Raw genomic sequence first — 16659 nt, forward strand, 5'->3', positions numbered from 1 at the left:
TTGCTAGGCAAGTGCCCCACCTCAAAATTTTAATTCTCCCGAGTGCCAGGAATCCCAGGTGTGTGTCAGCAAACCTGGATTTTGGCTGTCTTTTCTGTACATAAAATATACCATCTCTTTATAGCCTCTCTCTTGGAAATCATCTCTAGATTCTGTGTATCACCTACCTCCTTGCATTGTTGCCTTCCTCACATCCTCCAATCATTACAAGATAATTTAACATGGTATTTCAGGGTATTTGACCAAGTAATCCACCTTGCAATACATACCTCCTCAGGTGAGTATTCATTTGGCAGCATGAATGAACATGTAAGCACATAAATGGGAGCAGTGTGCTTTGAATGTGCAGCAGTAAGTTGAAAAGACAACATGACCCTGAACTTTTCATGAACTGCACTCCCAGCCAACATTTAGATTTCGATGTTCTAAGACCCTGAGCTGAAGTTCTATTTGATATTGGCACTGACCAATGTAAGCTGTGATAAGAAGCATAGTTGTTCTTTAGAGTGACCAGGATGTGGTAACTTTTATACAATAAAAAAAACAAAATTGGTGGGGATGTTCCAACAGAGTTTTAAGAGAGAAGTTTTAATTCATGTTAAAGTACAATGGTTTTCCCTAAAAAAATACAAACATTTCCAGAACTGAATAAATTTTATTAAAAAGCATGAATATATATATATATATATTACACATATATTTTACACGCAATTGTGGATTTCAGAAAATCTAGACTTCTCTAAAAAAACTGACCACATTTCCATGCAACTACTGTGTTTGCCTCAAATAAGAATCACAATATCTAAGGAGAATAAGTCTACAATTTGAAGAATTATATTCACATTTCAGTCTCCCATGTATATACGTGATGTCTGTAGTAGAAGGAAATAAGTGGAAACATATCTAACACAGTCTAAAGGAACACAGTGTCCATATACCCAGTCAACTTTAAGATAACTTTCTTCTCTCCATTTGGTTAAATTTAATTAGTTTTTATAAGAATGCTGTGAATAATTTGATTACTTTTTTACAAATTGATCAGCCTAAGGTATAAGTTGGATACAAATATAAAAATACTATTTCTTAAATTCTATTTGTTAAAAGACATAGTAGGTTTAATCAATGCAAACAATGGGTATTAGAATGGATAAATATTTCTCACATGTTGTCATTATGAAAATAAACCATGTAGTTCTGTACTTCCTCTTGTTGCAAATATTCACTTATAATTGTACAAAACATTTTACCACAATAAGAAGAAAAGAGAAATATTTGAACAAATGAGTATGTACAATGTCCTTCAATTTCAAATATTATATGGTTGAGTATAAATTTTTCACTGTAAAAAATTTTGCTACCAAGTTGTATTGGTTAAATCCATAAATTTAAACATCAAGCAAAAAATGTGTGGACACGAGAGCCAGCTCACTCTCCAGACTTTCCCTTCCCTAGCACCTTCATGAATGCTCTGGACACCTCCCTGTTGCGCAGGCTGTAGATGAGGGGGTTCAGCATGGGGGTGAGGATGGTGTAGAAGGCCGACACCATCTTGTCCTGGGTGGGGGACCGGTCAGAAGTGGGCCGCATGTAGATGAACATGGCTGCTCCATAGTACATGCCCACCACCATGAGGTGGGAGGAGCAGGTGGCAAAAGCTTTGCGGCGACCCTCCCCAGACCCCATGTGAATGACGGCCAGAATCACACGAGCATAGGAAGCAATGATGATGCCTACAGGGAACAGAAGCATAATGATGCAGCAGATCAACATCATCCTTTCAAATGTCAAGGTGTCAGTGCATGCGAGGGTGAGCAGGGCAGGGACATCACAGAAAAAGTGGGGTATTTCCCGGGAACCACAGTATGGGAAGGACAAGGCTACCACAATGACAATTATACCATCAAGGGAGCCAAGAAGCCAGGAAGCAGCAGCCATGAGACCACAGACTTTCTGGCTCATGAGAACTGGGTATCTTAATGGGTGGCAAATGGCCACATAGCGGTCATAGGCCATTGCTGCCAACAGGAAGCATTCGGCTCCCATCAGGGACACATAGAAGAATATCTGGGTCCCGCAGCCTGCCAGAGAGATGGAGTTCCTGCCAGAAAGATAGTTGAAGGCCATCTTGGGGACAGTGGTGCAGATGAGCATCAGATCCATGAGGGAGAGCTGGCTGAGGAGGAAGTACATGGGGGTGTGCAGCTGGGCGTCCAGGTGGATGAGGAGCACCATGGTGGAGTTCCCCATGACGGCCACTGTGAAGATGCCCAGGACCAGGGCAAAGAGGAAGGTGTGGGTGGGGCTGTGGTTGAAGATGCCCAGCAAGATGAAGACAGGGCTGGAGGTCTGGTTTCCCCAGGCCATGGTGAGCTGCTCACTGTGGAGAGGACAGCTTGTAAGGAACATCCAGGATGTGTCATAGAATATAAAGGCTTTTGCTACAAAGTTGCAAAAAGTTGCGACTTTGTAGCAAAAGCCTACAAAGTTGCTTCTGAATGACAAAATTATTTACTGAAATTTTTTTTTTTAAAATTTGTGGCCTATGGATGATGAGCCTCACTTGTAGGGTGAAGTGAATTTTAAATGCAAACCAGCAGCCTGGTAGGTTTTGTATTAAGCCTGTAGGAGGCTTCTCAAGAGGCTTCAAATCCATTTTGAGCAACAAGTTAAGTCAAATGCGCAGACTAGTTTATCCTTTAACCACTTCACTAAGAGCCAGGAGAATTTCACATTTTGGAAAGTTGGAGATATTTTTCCATAACCTTCTTCAACTGAAATACCACACTTTCAGTCTATGTTCCTTATAAAATTATTTCTACCAACATGTACAGGGAAGCATTTTCCAGTGGAAAGAAATTCCAAGAAATTGATACATCAATAGTAAGAGGTCTGTTAGGAGGTCGTATTGAACTTGGTAGAAATGTAGCCTTGTTGACAGTTCCCTACCCTCATTTCACCTGTAAAGGGGGTGTGTCCTGGAACATTCTGGGATTGACACTCACCTGGAGAAGAGGGTATAAGACAGTGTGCTAGGGCATGGTTCAAACCCTGATAAAGATTATTTTAGCTGGGTGGTCTTAAACAATTAATAATTTTTTAGGCATTACTTTAGAAAATGTGAATAATGTGTTGTAGAGTGTTATAAAGATTAAAGTCATTTAAAAAAAACATTGAGCACTTTATCTAGAATAGAATTTATGCCATACGGATATTTCTAAGTAAATAAATGTTATTGGATGGAAGAAACTATTCTATCTTATATTTCTGTTTATTCAATTAATTCTGTTTCTTGTAGTGGTGTTTCAGAACTGGGGCCTTCTGAGAAATGGAGGCTGCATTAAAACATCCCTTTCAAACCCCTGTTCTTGTGATGAAGTCAGACAGATTTCAGACATGTCACTCAGAAGGACATGAGATTACTGAAGGGATAAGAAAAGGGACACTGTCCGAGGGTGATAAACTGAGTCAGGGGGCAGGAAATTGAGGCAAAATCAGGGACTAAGTGTCCTCAGTGAGCACCACCCTGTCTCTGGAGGAGGAACAGGCAGTTCCTGTGCTGTCAGTCAAAGTCAGAAGGGGGACTTGGGGGACACTCTGGAAATTTCCCTAGGATCCCAATAAAACTGGAGGGCAAGAAGGGTGCACCACCCCTCTCTTCTCTAGGAGAACCCACCATTTCCCTTGATAGCATCCCATTGTCACTTCCCCATTCCTTCTAATAAACTCATGCCTGCAATTCTGAATGACATGTCTCAAGTCTTTCTGGCATGATTGCAAGAGTTAAGGTGTGAACAGAGGTCTCTGTGCTGCCTCATTTTTATGGAAGGCCTGTGTACTTTGACAATCTGGCTCAGTATAATGACAGCCCCCCAGAAGCAATGGGTGTTTTCTCTGATGAGTCTTCTCACTTGGCTATATTTGTTTGGCATTCTCTTACTCCTTGATTTCAAACCAAGTTTACAACTATTTGTGCTACATCTTTGAATTAGAAAAAGGATATCAGATTCATGGGCTCTTTGCAGTTGTACTTAAATTCTGTAATTGATCATAACAAACTCATTTTCTTTAGTGCCCTGTCATGAGGACTAAGATTGAAACCGATCTCCTTTGTAATCAAAAGTTCCAAACTGTATTAACTTCTGAACTTTCTCATATTGAGAATGGATGCTCAGGGCTGGTCCCTACCCCTAATAGTGACCAGAGAACCTGAGACTGTGACATGTTCCCTGGCTAGCACAGCCTATCTAATTCTGCATCCACACATCACCTGGACTTTGTGTCTATAAGCTGTTACAACTTCTGTAGGATCTGAGGAGAAGCAATCTAGCTGCATCTCCCCAATCTGGTCAAAATGCATAAAGCCCATTTTTCCTTTTCCCATCATTTTCCTGTTCCTTAGCAGCAAGTTGGTAGAATCCGACCAGTCATGATCCAGGCAGTCCCAGGCTGGGTCGCCCAATGCAAAGCACACAGTGTTTCATAGCTGTCAAGGTGTTTATTTCTGAATGCAGTTAACTGGGGCTCTTCCATGGGTACTATGTAAGCACAGCTTTAGTGTAAGTCGGTCACGTGAGACTAAGAAGAAGGCATTTAGTTACACATACAACAGTGACAGAAACACATTCCACCCTCAATGTAAGTTTGAGATATTTCAGTTTGGTCATTCACAGAAACTGCAGACCTCTGCAGACACGGGACAGGCTCTGAAATGATATCCTTTTGTAAGAAAATATTCACATCTACCTACTTTGATAAATAGCAAATAAAGACAGTATTTTCTTATAGTATCCCCCGCCCCTTGCTTCTCTGCTGGGGAGTGGTCTTACCACAGAAGAAGGGCTTGGGGTCTGATTCCTTCCAAGAGGAAAGGAGGACCCCACTTGCAAAAGAAGACAACACTGGCTAACTGGGTGCATCCTTCCTTCAACCTTCCATAGCTCAGAACCTAGGAGTTAAGGTGTGGGTTTTATACTTTCAGGCTAAAAGGTGAAGGAAGTAGGGTGGGACTAGGAGAGGAAGGGTGTCATGTTGGGTTCATGTGGAGGGTGTAACAGAGCCCCTTGAAATTAAAAAGCTCCACTGTTTTCCTGCAACTGAATATTCTCATGCTGAGAATGGAAGCTGCTCCAGCCAGGGAGCCAGGAGCTGCTATCTTTCTGACCAGCAGCGCCTAGTAAATCTACACACACACTTTTCCTAGCTTTTGTCTCTATAGATTATTACCATTCCTGTGGGACCCACTGGGGTGGGCTGTCTGCCTCCCAGTGTCTGCGGAAGTGTGATGGCCTTTGCTTCTGTTTCCCACCACCGGCTTATTTCTTATGCAGACAGCTGGGATTTCCGGCTTGGTTGCTGGTGGAAATTAACAAATTATCAGGACACTGAATATTGAAAACTACAAAAAAAATGAAGTTGGAGGGAAACAAAATAAGGCCATAGAGAGTTGGGTGAAAATAGACTGGTATCCCAGACCCACTTATGTCCTCCCTGGCCTGCATCCTGGCAGTAAATCATTCACCTCCCCCCCAATAGAAGGGGCAAAGACAAAAACGTAAAGGAAAACCATACTTTCTTCCAGATAGAAAACTGTACGACCCCTGCATCCCCCTCTGTCCTCCCCCACTGCCTCATAAAACAAAAAGAGAAAAGAAACTAGTGCTAAAGGTTAGGTCGCACTCGATACAGGCAATGCCATTTTGAACCATCCTTCATCTTAGAGCAGGGTCACCTCATGGTCATTCTGACTCAGCCTGACCTGAACTCTGGACAACACCCCATCATGAAGCAAAAGAAGGAAACGTGACCTGGACTGGAATCTTGAAACACTTGGTCAACATGGAACAGTGACCACCTCAAAAAATTGGAGGTGCCAACAGAAAGGACCCTTCCTGACAACACCTGTCAGTGGTCTAATTGCAAAAAAGCCCCTCAAACTTCCTAGCATGTATCCCAGGCTGTAAGTGGAAGATGAGTCAGTCTACTGCAGGCTCCCCCCGAGGTGTGGCCAGAATAAACTGGGTTACTGTTGAGCTGCATCCCTTCTCTATTTCCTTACATTGAACCATTTTGGAATAGAGCTTCATTACTTTAGAAAACCCTTCTTATATGCATGTGCACCCCAACATCACTGATAGAACTAATCTACTTTTCTGTTACTCCAATACCCCTCTTTGCACTCTTCACAAACAGGTGGAGCACTCCTCTTCTCAGAAGCTCAAGGCTCACAGGATCCTAATGTTCTGCAGAACTGACTTCTACCTCCTTACTGATCTCATTTGCAAGGCATTGCAGAAAGTTGTTGGAAGATGTGTCTCATGTTCTCTGTTTTACAGGGCAAACCCTGTGCATTTCTATTTACAGTTTCCACAACTCTCAGCCCAGAGTTTGGCCTCTTCCCAGGGTGGTTCTTTTATCCTGAAGTCCTTCCCCTTCCACAGTCCTCTGTTAACCACATTCTCTTCTAGTTCAAACAGCCATACCTGTCTCCTCACGTCCCCTCCTTCAGTCTGTAAGTGCAGGCTCCCAGAAGATGCATGGTCTTGGCCTCTGCTGTGAAAGCCAAATGCTGTGAGCCTTCACTTCAGGCCAGTCAGAGTGTGCATTTTGGCCCTCCTTGTTACTCTTCTGCCACTAGACATATTAGATAATCTCTCTGAGTTTTATTTTTAATGTCTCCCATTTTTCAATGGATTGTCAAAATATAGAATGAGTTAATCCTTATAAATCCCCACTAAAGTGTGTCTCGTAGAACACATTCTTCAGATGAGTCTACATTATTACTTAGGCTTTGTCATTCTTGTCGTGTTGGGATAAGCTCTACTGTTAGCAGAAAATGTTTTTCAAAATATTCTGTTTTCTTTACTAGATGATTGGTTCCTGATTGATAAACACGTGTGCTTGTTTCTTAGATGCTGCTGATCATACAAGAGAGGCTCATACACAGGTGGAGTCCACCAGGTCCCCATAAAGACTCAATGCATGACTAGATCTGCTGAGAGTCCTGTGATGATTCCCGTTACATGTTCTCTTGCTCTAAATAAAACCTTAGATTCGCTTAGCACCTTCAACGGCATTGTTTCATTTAGTCTAAAAACCTCACTATGACAAATATAAAAAATTATAATTTTACAAAGGATATAAATGGATGTGTTACAGGTCAACATGAAAAATTTACCTTCCTCTTCAGGGAGCCAAGTAACAAAATTTCTAATATTTAGCTGTTGTTGAACTCAGGAAAGAATAAGATATTTTGGAATGCAGAGAGTCTCTAAGACTTACCTTCTCTCTGTTTCCAAGAAGACATAGTACTACTTACAGAGTAGTTATAAAGGTTTCATTTTCTGGGGAAAACTCACGGAACATGATTTTGCTAAATCTTGGGTGATTCATATTTGCAATCCCTCCGGATGATTCAGTCCCTTGTCTTTAATTATAGTAGGACATATTATTGAGATCATCAACCCACCCCAAAGAAAAAGATCAAATGCCCCCTGGGGACCTCAACTCATAGCTGTCAGCCACTGAGAGCATGGTTTGTGCCTTTCCTGCCTGTCACTCACCAGCTCTCAGTCTCAGTGGCCTCTGAAACCAGGGCCCCCTTGCCATGGTCCCCAAGGACTAGCAACATAAAAGATAAACTGCTGAGAAGTCTCCAGAAGAGCACGGGCTGGGGCCTTTTAGCCTGTGCTGGCAGGATTTGGGTTTTCTTCCACTCCCACCTATGTGTTCTCCTAACAGTTACAGCAATTCCTCCTCACTCCAGGGCAGAGGTGTTCCTGCAGGGTCTGATATCACCATGGGGGCCAGGCTGACTGGCTGGCTGCTCCACGCTCAGTTTTGAAGTAGTCACCAGGAAAGACAGATTTTTTTTTTAATATTTCAAATTTTATCTTGACAATAAATGAGAAGTTAATGGGAAGCATTCCTCCCAGTGGGAACTGATCACTGTTGGAAGGGAAACAACCCAGCCCTGCCACCAAGTTTTACCCAGCTGTTTCAATTAAGATCCCCCTTGTCTACTGGTACAACTTAAAATGCCAGAACATGTGAAGAGACTTTGCTCTTTTTTATTTTTTTTTAATTTTTATTGTTGGTTGTTCAAAACATTACATAGTTCTTGACATATCATATTTCACACTTTGATTCAAGTGGGTTATGAACTCCCATTTTTACCCCGTATACAGATTGCAGAATCACATCAGTTACACATCCATTGATTTACATATTGCCATACTAGTGTCTGTTGTGTTCTGCTGCCTTTCCTATCCTCTACTATCCCCCCTCCCCTCCCCTCCCCTCCCTTCTTCTCTCTCTACCCCATCTACTGTAATTCCTTTCTCCCCCTTGTTTGTTTTTTTTTCCCTTTCCCCTCACTTCCTCTTGTATGTAATTTTGTATAACCATGAGGGTTTCCTTCAATTTCCATGCAATTTCCCTTCTCTCTCCCTTTCCCTCCCACCTCTCGACCCTGTTTAATGTTAATCTTCTTCTCATGCTCTTCCTCCCTACTCTGTTCTTAGTTACTCTCCTTATATCAAAGAAGACATTTGGCATTTGTTTTTTAGGGATTGGCTAGCTTCACTTAGCATAATCTGCTCTAATGCCATCCATTACCCTGCAAATTCCATGATTTTGTCATTTTTTAATGCAGAGTAATACTCCATTGTGTATAAATGCCACATTTTTTTTATCCATTCATCTATTGAAGGGCATCTAGGTTGGTTCCACAGTCTTGCTATTGTGAATTGTGCTGCTATGAACATCGATGTAGCAGTGTCCCTGTAGTATGCTCTTTTTAGGTCTTTAGGGAATAGACCAGACCGAGAAGGGGAATAGCTGGGTCAAATGGTGGTTCCATTCCCAGCTTTCCAAGAAATCTCCATACTGCTTTCCAAATTGGCCGCACCAATTTGCAGTCCCACCAGCAATGTACAAGTGTACCCTTTTCCCCACATCCTCGCCAGCACTTATTGTTGTTTGACTTCCTAATGGCTGCCAATCTTACTGGAGTGAGATGGTATCTTAGGGTGGTTTTGATTTGCATTTCTCTGACTGCTAGAGATGGTGAGCATTTTTTCATGTACTTGTTGATTGATTGTATGTCCTTCTCTGAGAAATGTCTGTTCAGGTCCTTGGCCCATTTGTTGATTGGGTTATTTGTTTTCTTATTGTTTAATTTTTTGAGTTCTTTGTGTACTCTGGATATTAGGGCTCTATCTGAAGTGTGAGGAGTAAAGATTTGTTCCCAGGATGTAGGCTCCCTGTTTACTTCTCTTATTGTTTCTCTTGATGAGAAAAAAAGTTTTTAGTTTGAGTAAGTCCCATTTGTTGATTCTAGTTATTAACTCTTGTGCTATGGGTGTCCTATTGAGGAATTTGGAGCCCGACCCCACAGTATGTAGATCGTAGCCAACTTTTTCTTCTATCAGACACAGTGTCTCTGATTTGATATCAAGCTCCTTGATCCATTTTGAGTTAACTTTTGTGCATGGTGAGAGAAAGGGATTCAGTTTCATTTTGTTGCATATGGATTTCCAGTTTTCCCAGCACCATTTGTTGAAGATGCTATCCTTCCTCCATTGCATGCCTTTAGACCCTTTATCAAATATAAGATAGTTGTAATTTTGTGGATTGGTCTCTGTGTCCTCTATTCTGTACCATTGGTCCACCCACCTGTTTTGGTACCAGTACCATGCTGTTTTTGTTACTATTGCTCTGTAGTATAGTTTGAAGTCTGGTATCGCTATACTGCCTGATTCACACTTCCTGCTTAGCATTGTTTTTGCTATTCTGGGTCTTTTATTTTTCCATATGAATTTCATGATTGCTTTCTCTATTTCTACAAGAAATGCCGTTGGGATTTTGATTGGCATTGCATTAAACCTATAGAGAACTTTTGATAATATTGCCATTTTAATGATGTTAGTTCTGCCTATCCATGAACAGGGTATATTTTTCCATCTTCTAAGATCTTCTTCTATTTCTCTTTTTAGGGTTCTGTAGTTTTCACTGTATAAGTCTTTCACCTCTTTTGTTAGGTTGATTCCCAAGTATTTTATTTTTTTTTTTTTTTGAGGATATTGTGAATGGAGTGGTTGTCCTCATTTCCATTTCAGAAGATTTGTCGCTGATATACAGGAATGCCTTTGATGTATGTGTGTTGATTTTATATCCTGCCACTTTGCTGAATTCATTTACTAGTTCTAGTAGTTTTTTTGTAGACCCTTTTAGGTCTTCTAGGTATAGAATCATGTCACTCACAAATAGTGATAATTTAAGTTCTTCTTTTTCTATTTTTATGCCTTTAATTTCTTTCGTCTGTCTAATTGCTCTGGCCAGTGTTTCGAGAACTATGTTGAACAGAAGTGGTGAGAGAGGGCATCCCTGTCTTGTTCCAGATTTTAGAGGGAATGCCTTCAATTTTTCTCCATTCAGAATGATGCTAGCCTGAGGCTTAGCATAGATAGCTTTTACAATATTGAGATATGTTCCTGTTATCCCTAGTTTTTCTAAAGTTTTGAACATAAAGGGATGGTGTACTTTGTCGAATGCTTTTTCTGCATCTATCGAGATGATCATATGGTTCTTATCTTTAAGTCTATTGATGTGGTGAATAACATTTATTGATTTCCGTATATTGAACCAGCCTTGCATCCCAGGGATGAATCCTACTTGATCATGGTGCACAATTTTTTTGATATGTTTCTGTATCCGATTCGCCAGAATTTTATTGAGGATTTTTGCATCTAGGTTCATTAGAGATATTGGTCTGTAGTTTTCTTTCTTTGAAGTGTCTTTTTCTGGTTTAGGAATCAGGGTGATGTTGGCCTCGTAGAATGAATTTGGAAGTTCTCCCTCTTTTTCTATTTTCTGAAATAGCTTGAAAAGTATTGGTATTAGTTCTTCTTTAAAGGTTTTGTAAAACTCTGCTGTATACCCTTCTGGTCCTGGGCTTTTCTTAGTTGGTAGTCTTTTGATGGTTTCTTCTATTTCCTCAATTGATATTGGTCTGTTTAGGTTGTCTATATCCTCCTGACTCAATCTGGGCAGATCATATGACTTAAGAAATTATCAATGACTTCACTATCTTCTATTTTATTGGAGTATAAGGATTCAAAATAATTTCTAATTATCTTCTGTATTTCTGAAGTGTCTGTTGTGATATTGCCTTTTTCATCCCGTATGCTAGTAATTTGAGTTCTCTCTCTTCTTCTCTTCGTTAGCATGGCTAAGGGTCTGTCGATCTTATTTATTTTTTCAAAGAACCAACTTAAGTTTTGTCAATTTTTTCAATTGTTTCGATTTCATTAATTTCAGCTCTGATTTTAATTATTTCTTGCCTTCTACTTCTTTTGCTGTTGTTTTGCTCTTCTTTTTCTAGGATTTTGAGATGAAGTGTGAGATCATTTATTTGTTGTTTTTTTCTTTTTTAAAGGAATGAATTCCAAGCGATGAATTTTCCTCTTAGAACTGTTTCAATGTGTCCCATAGATTCCGATATGTTGTGTCTGTGTTTTCATTTATCTCTAAGAATTTTTTAATTTCCTTCTTGATGTCTTCTATAACCCATTGATCATTCAGTAACCTATTGTTCATTCTCCAAGTGATGCATGATTTTTCCTTCCTTCTTTTATCGTTGATTTCCAGTTTCATTCCATTATGATCAGATAAGATGCATGGTATTATCTCTACTCCTTTATAATGTCTAAGAGTTGCCCTGTGACATAATATATGATCTATTTTTGAGAAGGATCCATGTGCTGCTGAGAAAAAAGTGTAACTTCTTGATGTTGGGTGGTATATTCTATATATGTCAATTAAGTTTAGGTTATTAATTGTATTATTGAGTTCTATAGTTTCTTTATTCAACTTTTGTTTGGAAGGTCTGTCCAGTGGTGAGAGAGGTGTGTTGAAGTCTCCCATAATTATTGTATGGTGGTCTATTAGACTCTTGAACTTGAGAATAGTTTGTTTGATGAACATAGCTGCACCATTGTTTCGGGCATATATATTTATGATTGTTATGTCTTGTTGGTGTATGGTTCCCTTGAGCAGTATGTAGTGTCCCTCTTTATCCCTTTTGATTAACTTTGGCTTGAAATCTATTTTATTTGATTTGAGTATGGACACTCCTGCTTGTTTCCAAAGTCCATATTAGTGATATGATTTTTCCCAACCTTTACCTTCAGTCTATGTATGTCTTTTCCTATCAAATGCGTCTCCTGTAGGCAGCATATTGTTGGATCTTTTTTTTTTTTTTTGATTCATTCTACTAGCCTGTGTCTCTTAATTGGTGAGTTTAAGCCATTAACATTTAGGGTTATTATTGATATATGGATTGTTCTTCCAGCCATATTTGTTTATTTATGTTACTTAACATGGTTTGTTTTTCCTCTTTGATTATTTTTTCCCTTTACTGTAGTACCTCCCACTGTTGGTTTTCATTGTTATTTTCCATTTCCTCTTCCTGTAAAGTTTTGCCTAGGATGTTTTGAAGAGATGGTTTTCTAGCTGCAAATTCTTTTTACTTTTGTTTATCGTGGAAGGTTTTAATTTCATCTTCCATCTTGAAGCTTAATTTTGCTGGATACACAATTCTTGGTTGGAACCCATTTTCTTTCAGCGTTTGAAATATGTTGTTCCAGGATCTTCTAGATTTCAGAGTCTGTTGAATGATCATCTGTTATCCTGATTGGTTTACCCCTAAAGGTAATCTGCTTCCTTTCTCTTGTAGCTTTTAAAATTCTCTCCTTATTCTGTATGTTGGGCATCTTCATTATAATGTGTCTAGGTGTGGATCTCTTATGATTTTGCACATTCGGCGTCCTGTAGCTTTCTAGGATTTGGGATTCTGTCTCATTCTTCAAGTCTGGGAAGTTTTCTCGTATTATTTCATTGAATAGATTGCTCATTCCTTTGGTTTGGACCTCTATACCTTCCTGTATCCCAATGACTCTTAAGTTTGGTCTCTTAATGTTATCCCATATTTCTTGGATGTTCTGCTCATGGTTTCTTAACAGTCTCGCTGAGCTGTCTATGTTCTTTTCCAGTTGAAATACTTGTCTTCATTGTCTGATGTTCTGTCTTCTAAGTGTTCTACTCTGCTGGTAGTATTCTCATTTGAGTTTTTAATTTGGTTTATTGCTTCCTGCATTTCTAGGATTTCTGTTTGTTTGTTTTTTATAACCTCTATCTCCCTTTATAGTTGATCTTTTGCTTCTTGGATTTGTTTTTGTAATTCATTGTTGAAGTGTTCTTTCATTGTCTGATTTTGCTGTCTAATGTCTTTCTTGAGACTCCAGATCATCTGAAGCATGTATATCCTGAATTCTTTATCTGACATTCCATCTTCTGGAGATATTACCTCTTCTAAAGTTGAGTTGACCTGCATTGCTTGTGGTCCTTTCTTTCCTTGTCTTTTCTTACTGCTCGCGTTTCTTTCTGCTTGGTGAAACTGTTGTGTTATTGAATTTTTCCCCTATATATTTATATTGCTCTTGTATAGTTGCACAGTCTCCCTTTTGTGGAGAAAGACAATGTTAACAGTTCTCAATATCAATAGTACATCATCTAAGCACACGTTTTCCTTATTACTACATTTATAGCTAGACTCTATGTCTACAAATGTTGGTTACAATTATCGTTTACAAATATAGTCATTAGTTTTGTGAAAGGCATACCATTTCTGGTAGCTTGAAGAAAACTGGGTTTCAGGTGTAGGATGTTATGTTTATGGTGAAAGGAGTGAGGGTACGGGGTTAATCTAACTTAGTAACTTTGTAGAGCTCTAACCAATAGATGGGTAATTTATGGAAGAATGTATAGATTCAAATTCCTATCTGTATTTATAAGATTACCCTACTTATGAATAGTAAAATTTAGGGGGTTTCAAGTGGGATAGAGGGAGTAAGAGGGAGGAAAACAGATAACAAGGAAAGGGAGAGAAAAAAGAGAGTGGGGAAAAAGAAAATACGAGAAAAAAGAAAAGGAATAAAAAGGGGGAAGGGAGGTGGGGCATATGCAATTCCTCTATAGTATATTATTCTGGTGATTCAGTTGTTAAAGACCTTTTTCGTGTACAATTTTTGGTTTCACATATGTTGAGGTTGCAAAGACCCGAGGGGGAAGGGTAGAGGAGACTGGGTGAATGGCTGAACAGAGAGAGAGAAGAGAGAAAAAGAAAGAAAAAAAGGAAAAAAAAAATGTCTCTCAGAACTCTGTTTTCATTTCTTCCAGTTGGTAGCATTGTCTATTCCTAGCTTGAGTCTCTGGGTTCAGGATGGTGGTGGTAGTCAGTGTGAGAGGACTTGAGCTTCCACCTGTGGCCTCTCTACTCTTATTCTCTGAGATGTAAACCAGGTGCCTGATCCACTGCAGAACCGCACTTGTAGCCACGCCAGTCAACTGGTTGGTGGGTTTTAAGGGTTGGTGGGATTTTCCAAGATGAGTTCCATCAGTTTTTCTCATAAGGTATTTGATGAGGTAGGGGTGTTGGGGAAACCTTATGTTTGTCAAGAGCTCAGTCAGGTGACCGCATGGGCGGGCGGCAGGGCCCCTCCTCCAGTTGGAGTGGTCTGTCTACCTCACCGGCGGGAGGCTGGGCTCCTCCAACTGGGGAGGTCTGTCTACCGCTCAGGCGAGTCGCTGGGCCTGTTCTCCAGGTTGCAGGTCTGCCTAACGTGCAGGCGCAGGCAGCGGCTTGGCCCCTCCTCCAATTGGGGTGCTCTGTCTACCACGCCAGCGGGCTGCTGGGCCTATTCTCCAGGTCACAGGTCTGCCTACTGTGCAGGCGCAGGAGGCGGCTGTGCCCCTCCTCCAATGGGGGTGATCTTTTAACTAGGCCGGCGGGCCGCTGGGCTCCTTCTCCTGGATGCGCGGTCTGCCTACCTTGCGTGGCGGCTGGGCCCTTCCTCCAATTGGGGTGATCTGTCTACCACGCCGGCGGGCCGCTAGGCCTGTTCTAGGAAATACAGCTTTTGAAAGGCCCCCAGTGTCAGAATTCCTAGACCCCAGCCATCCTGCCACCTTTCACAGGAGTAAAACGAGCTTGGCACTCTTGGTCAATGCCGAGTCTCCCTCCTGCTGAAGCAAGAAGTCAGGAGAGAGTCCTGCTCAGCCTGAGCCGGCCTCCTCTGCCACAGAGCACAAGAGCCCCAGCCAGCAGCATTATCACTGGGGCTCTCCTCCTGAAGCCCCACATCAAATTAGTTCTATATCTTAAAAACATGGATCTTCCTGAGATCAGAGACCTAATACAGCCTTCTTTGTCTTCATGACTGATGACATGAATTCCCTATTTAACCCTCTCTGTCTCCTGGTTTTATTATTTCTTCTCTGATAAATAATTAAGGAAAACATGTTTTCAAAGATATGTAGATGCACATTTAATATTGTCAACATTATTGACTTTTCTTAGAAATAAAAAAATCATCTTTCAATCTGTATCAGTGTACTAGATTTGATAATAATGTGCTACATTAAATAAAGAATTTATATGAATTAAATAATATTTTACTAATCTTTTGTTGTTTAGGATATTTCCCATCTACTTTATAAGAAATAGATAATTACATATTATGTTTAAATAATTATGTATTAATATAACCTATGTTTATGTCTTTAAACAATCTGGAGTTCAGTTTCTATATATTTTTAGGTAGGAACACAATTTGTTTTACTCTGCATACTGAACAAATTTTTTTCCACACCAAATGATAGCAATTTTTGTTCTTTTGATATATAATTTATTCTTTATTAGATAATACATTTCTGAAATTATGAAGTTTTTTCGTATTTTTGTTAGTGCATTGTAATTGTACCCACTGGGGGAATTCACTGCCACATGGTGGTACACACATACAATGAGACAACCCAATTTGGCCAATTTCATTACCAGCCTTTCCCTTTCCCTCCCTCCCCCACCCCTGGTCCTTTCCTCCCTTATACTGAGCTCCATTTAACTTTGATGATCACCTCCCCTTTTCTCCCCTCACCCCAGTCTTCACTTATGAGAGAAAACATACAACCCTGTATTTACTGAGTTTGGCTTAGTTTGCTTAACAAAATATTCTCAAGTTCCATTCATTTTCCTGCCAGTAACATGATTGTATTCTTCTTTGTGGCTGAATAAAGCTCCATTGTGAATATGCACCACCTTTTGTTTTCCTTCATCTGTTGATAGACACCCATGCTGGGTCCATAGTTTGGCTATTGCCATTATACTGCTATAAACTTGGGTATACATATGTCACTGGAAGTATGATGACTTCAATTCTTTAGGATAAACATCCAGGAGTGGTTAGACCTGCAGGTCCCGCGTCAGAGAACGCCACCAGGAGAAAGTCCGTCACCACCGAGGAGTTGGGCATGTGCGGCCGCAGCTCTGCCTGGGAAGGGGAGAGAAGTCAGGGAGTCATGGTGAGCAAGTGCAGCCTGCACGTCCTCTTCCCACTTACTTACTTATGTGTGTGTTCTGTGGTCTGGGGACCAAAGCCAGAGCCTCGGGTGAGCTGGGAAAATGCTCTACCAAGGAGCTACACCCAAGCCCTTGACATCTCCATATTTTAACCTGTACCTGTGGACCTAGCATTTTTAAAATGATTCTCCATTGTAGTAGTGATGTTCCTTTTATTCAAATTGAGAATATGCTACTTTGTTATT

At 40.4% G+C, this 16659-nt stretch overlaps 1 protein-coding gene across 1 annotated transcript; it reads right to left on the bottom strand.

Moving 5' to 3' along the window:
- Positions 1-1425: 1425 nt before the first annotated feature.
- Positions 1426-2364, bottom strand: LOC139705618 (olfactory receptor 2M3-like). The gene has a single exon (XM_071611775.1). The coding sequence runs from the start codon at positions 2362-2364 to the stop codon at positions 1426-1428; it is 939 nt and encodes a 312-aa protein (XP_071467876.1).
- Between the last annotated feature and the right edge of the window lie 14295 nt (positions 2365-16659).

Source organism: Marmota flaviventris, chromosome 5 (genome assembly GCF_047511675.1).
Source record: "Marmota flaviventris isolate mMarFla1 chromosome 5, mMarFla1.hap1, whole genome shotgun sequence".
Taxonomy (NCBI): domain Eukaryota; kingdom Metazoa; phylum Chordata; class Mammalia; order Rodentia; family Sciuridae; genus Marmota; species Marmota flaviventris.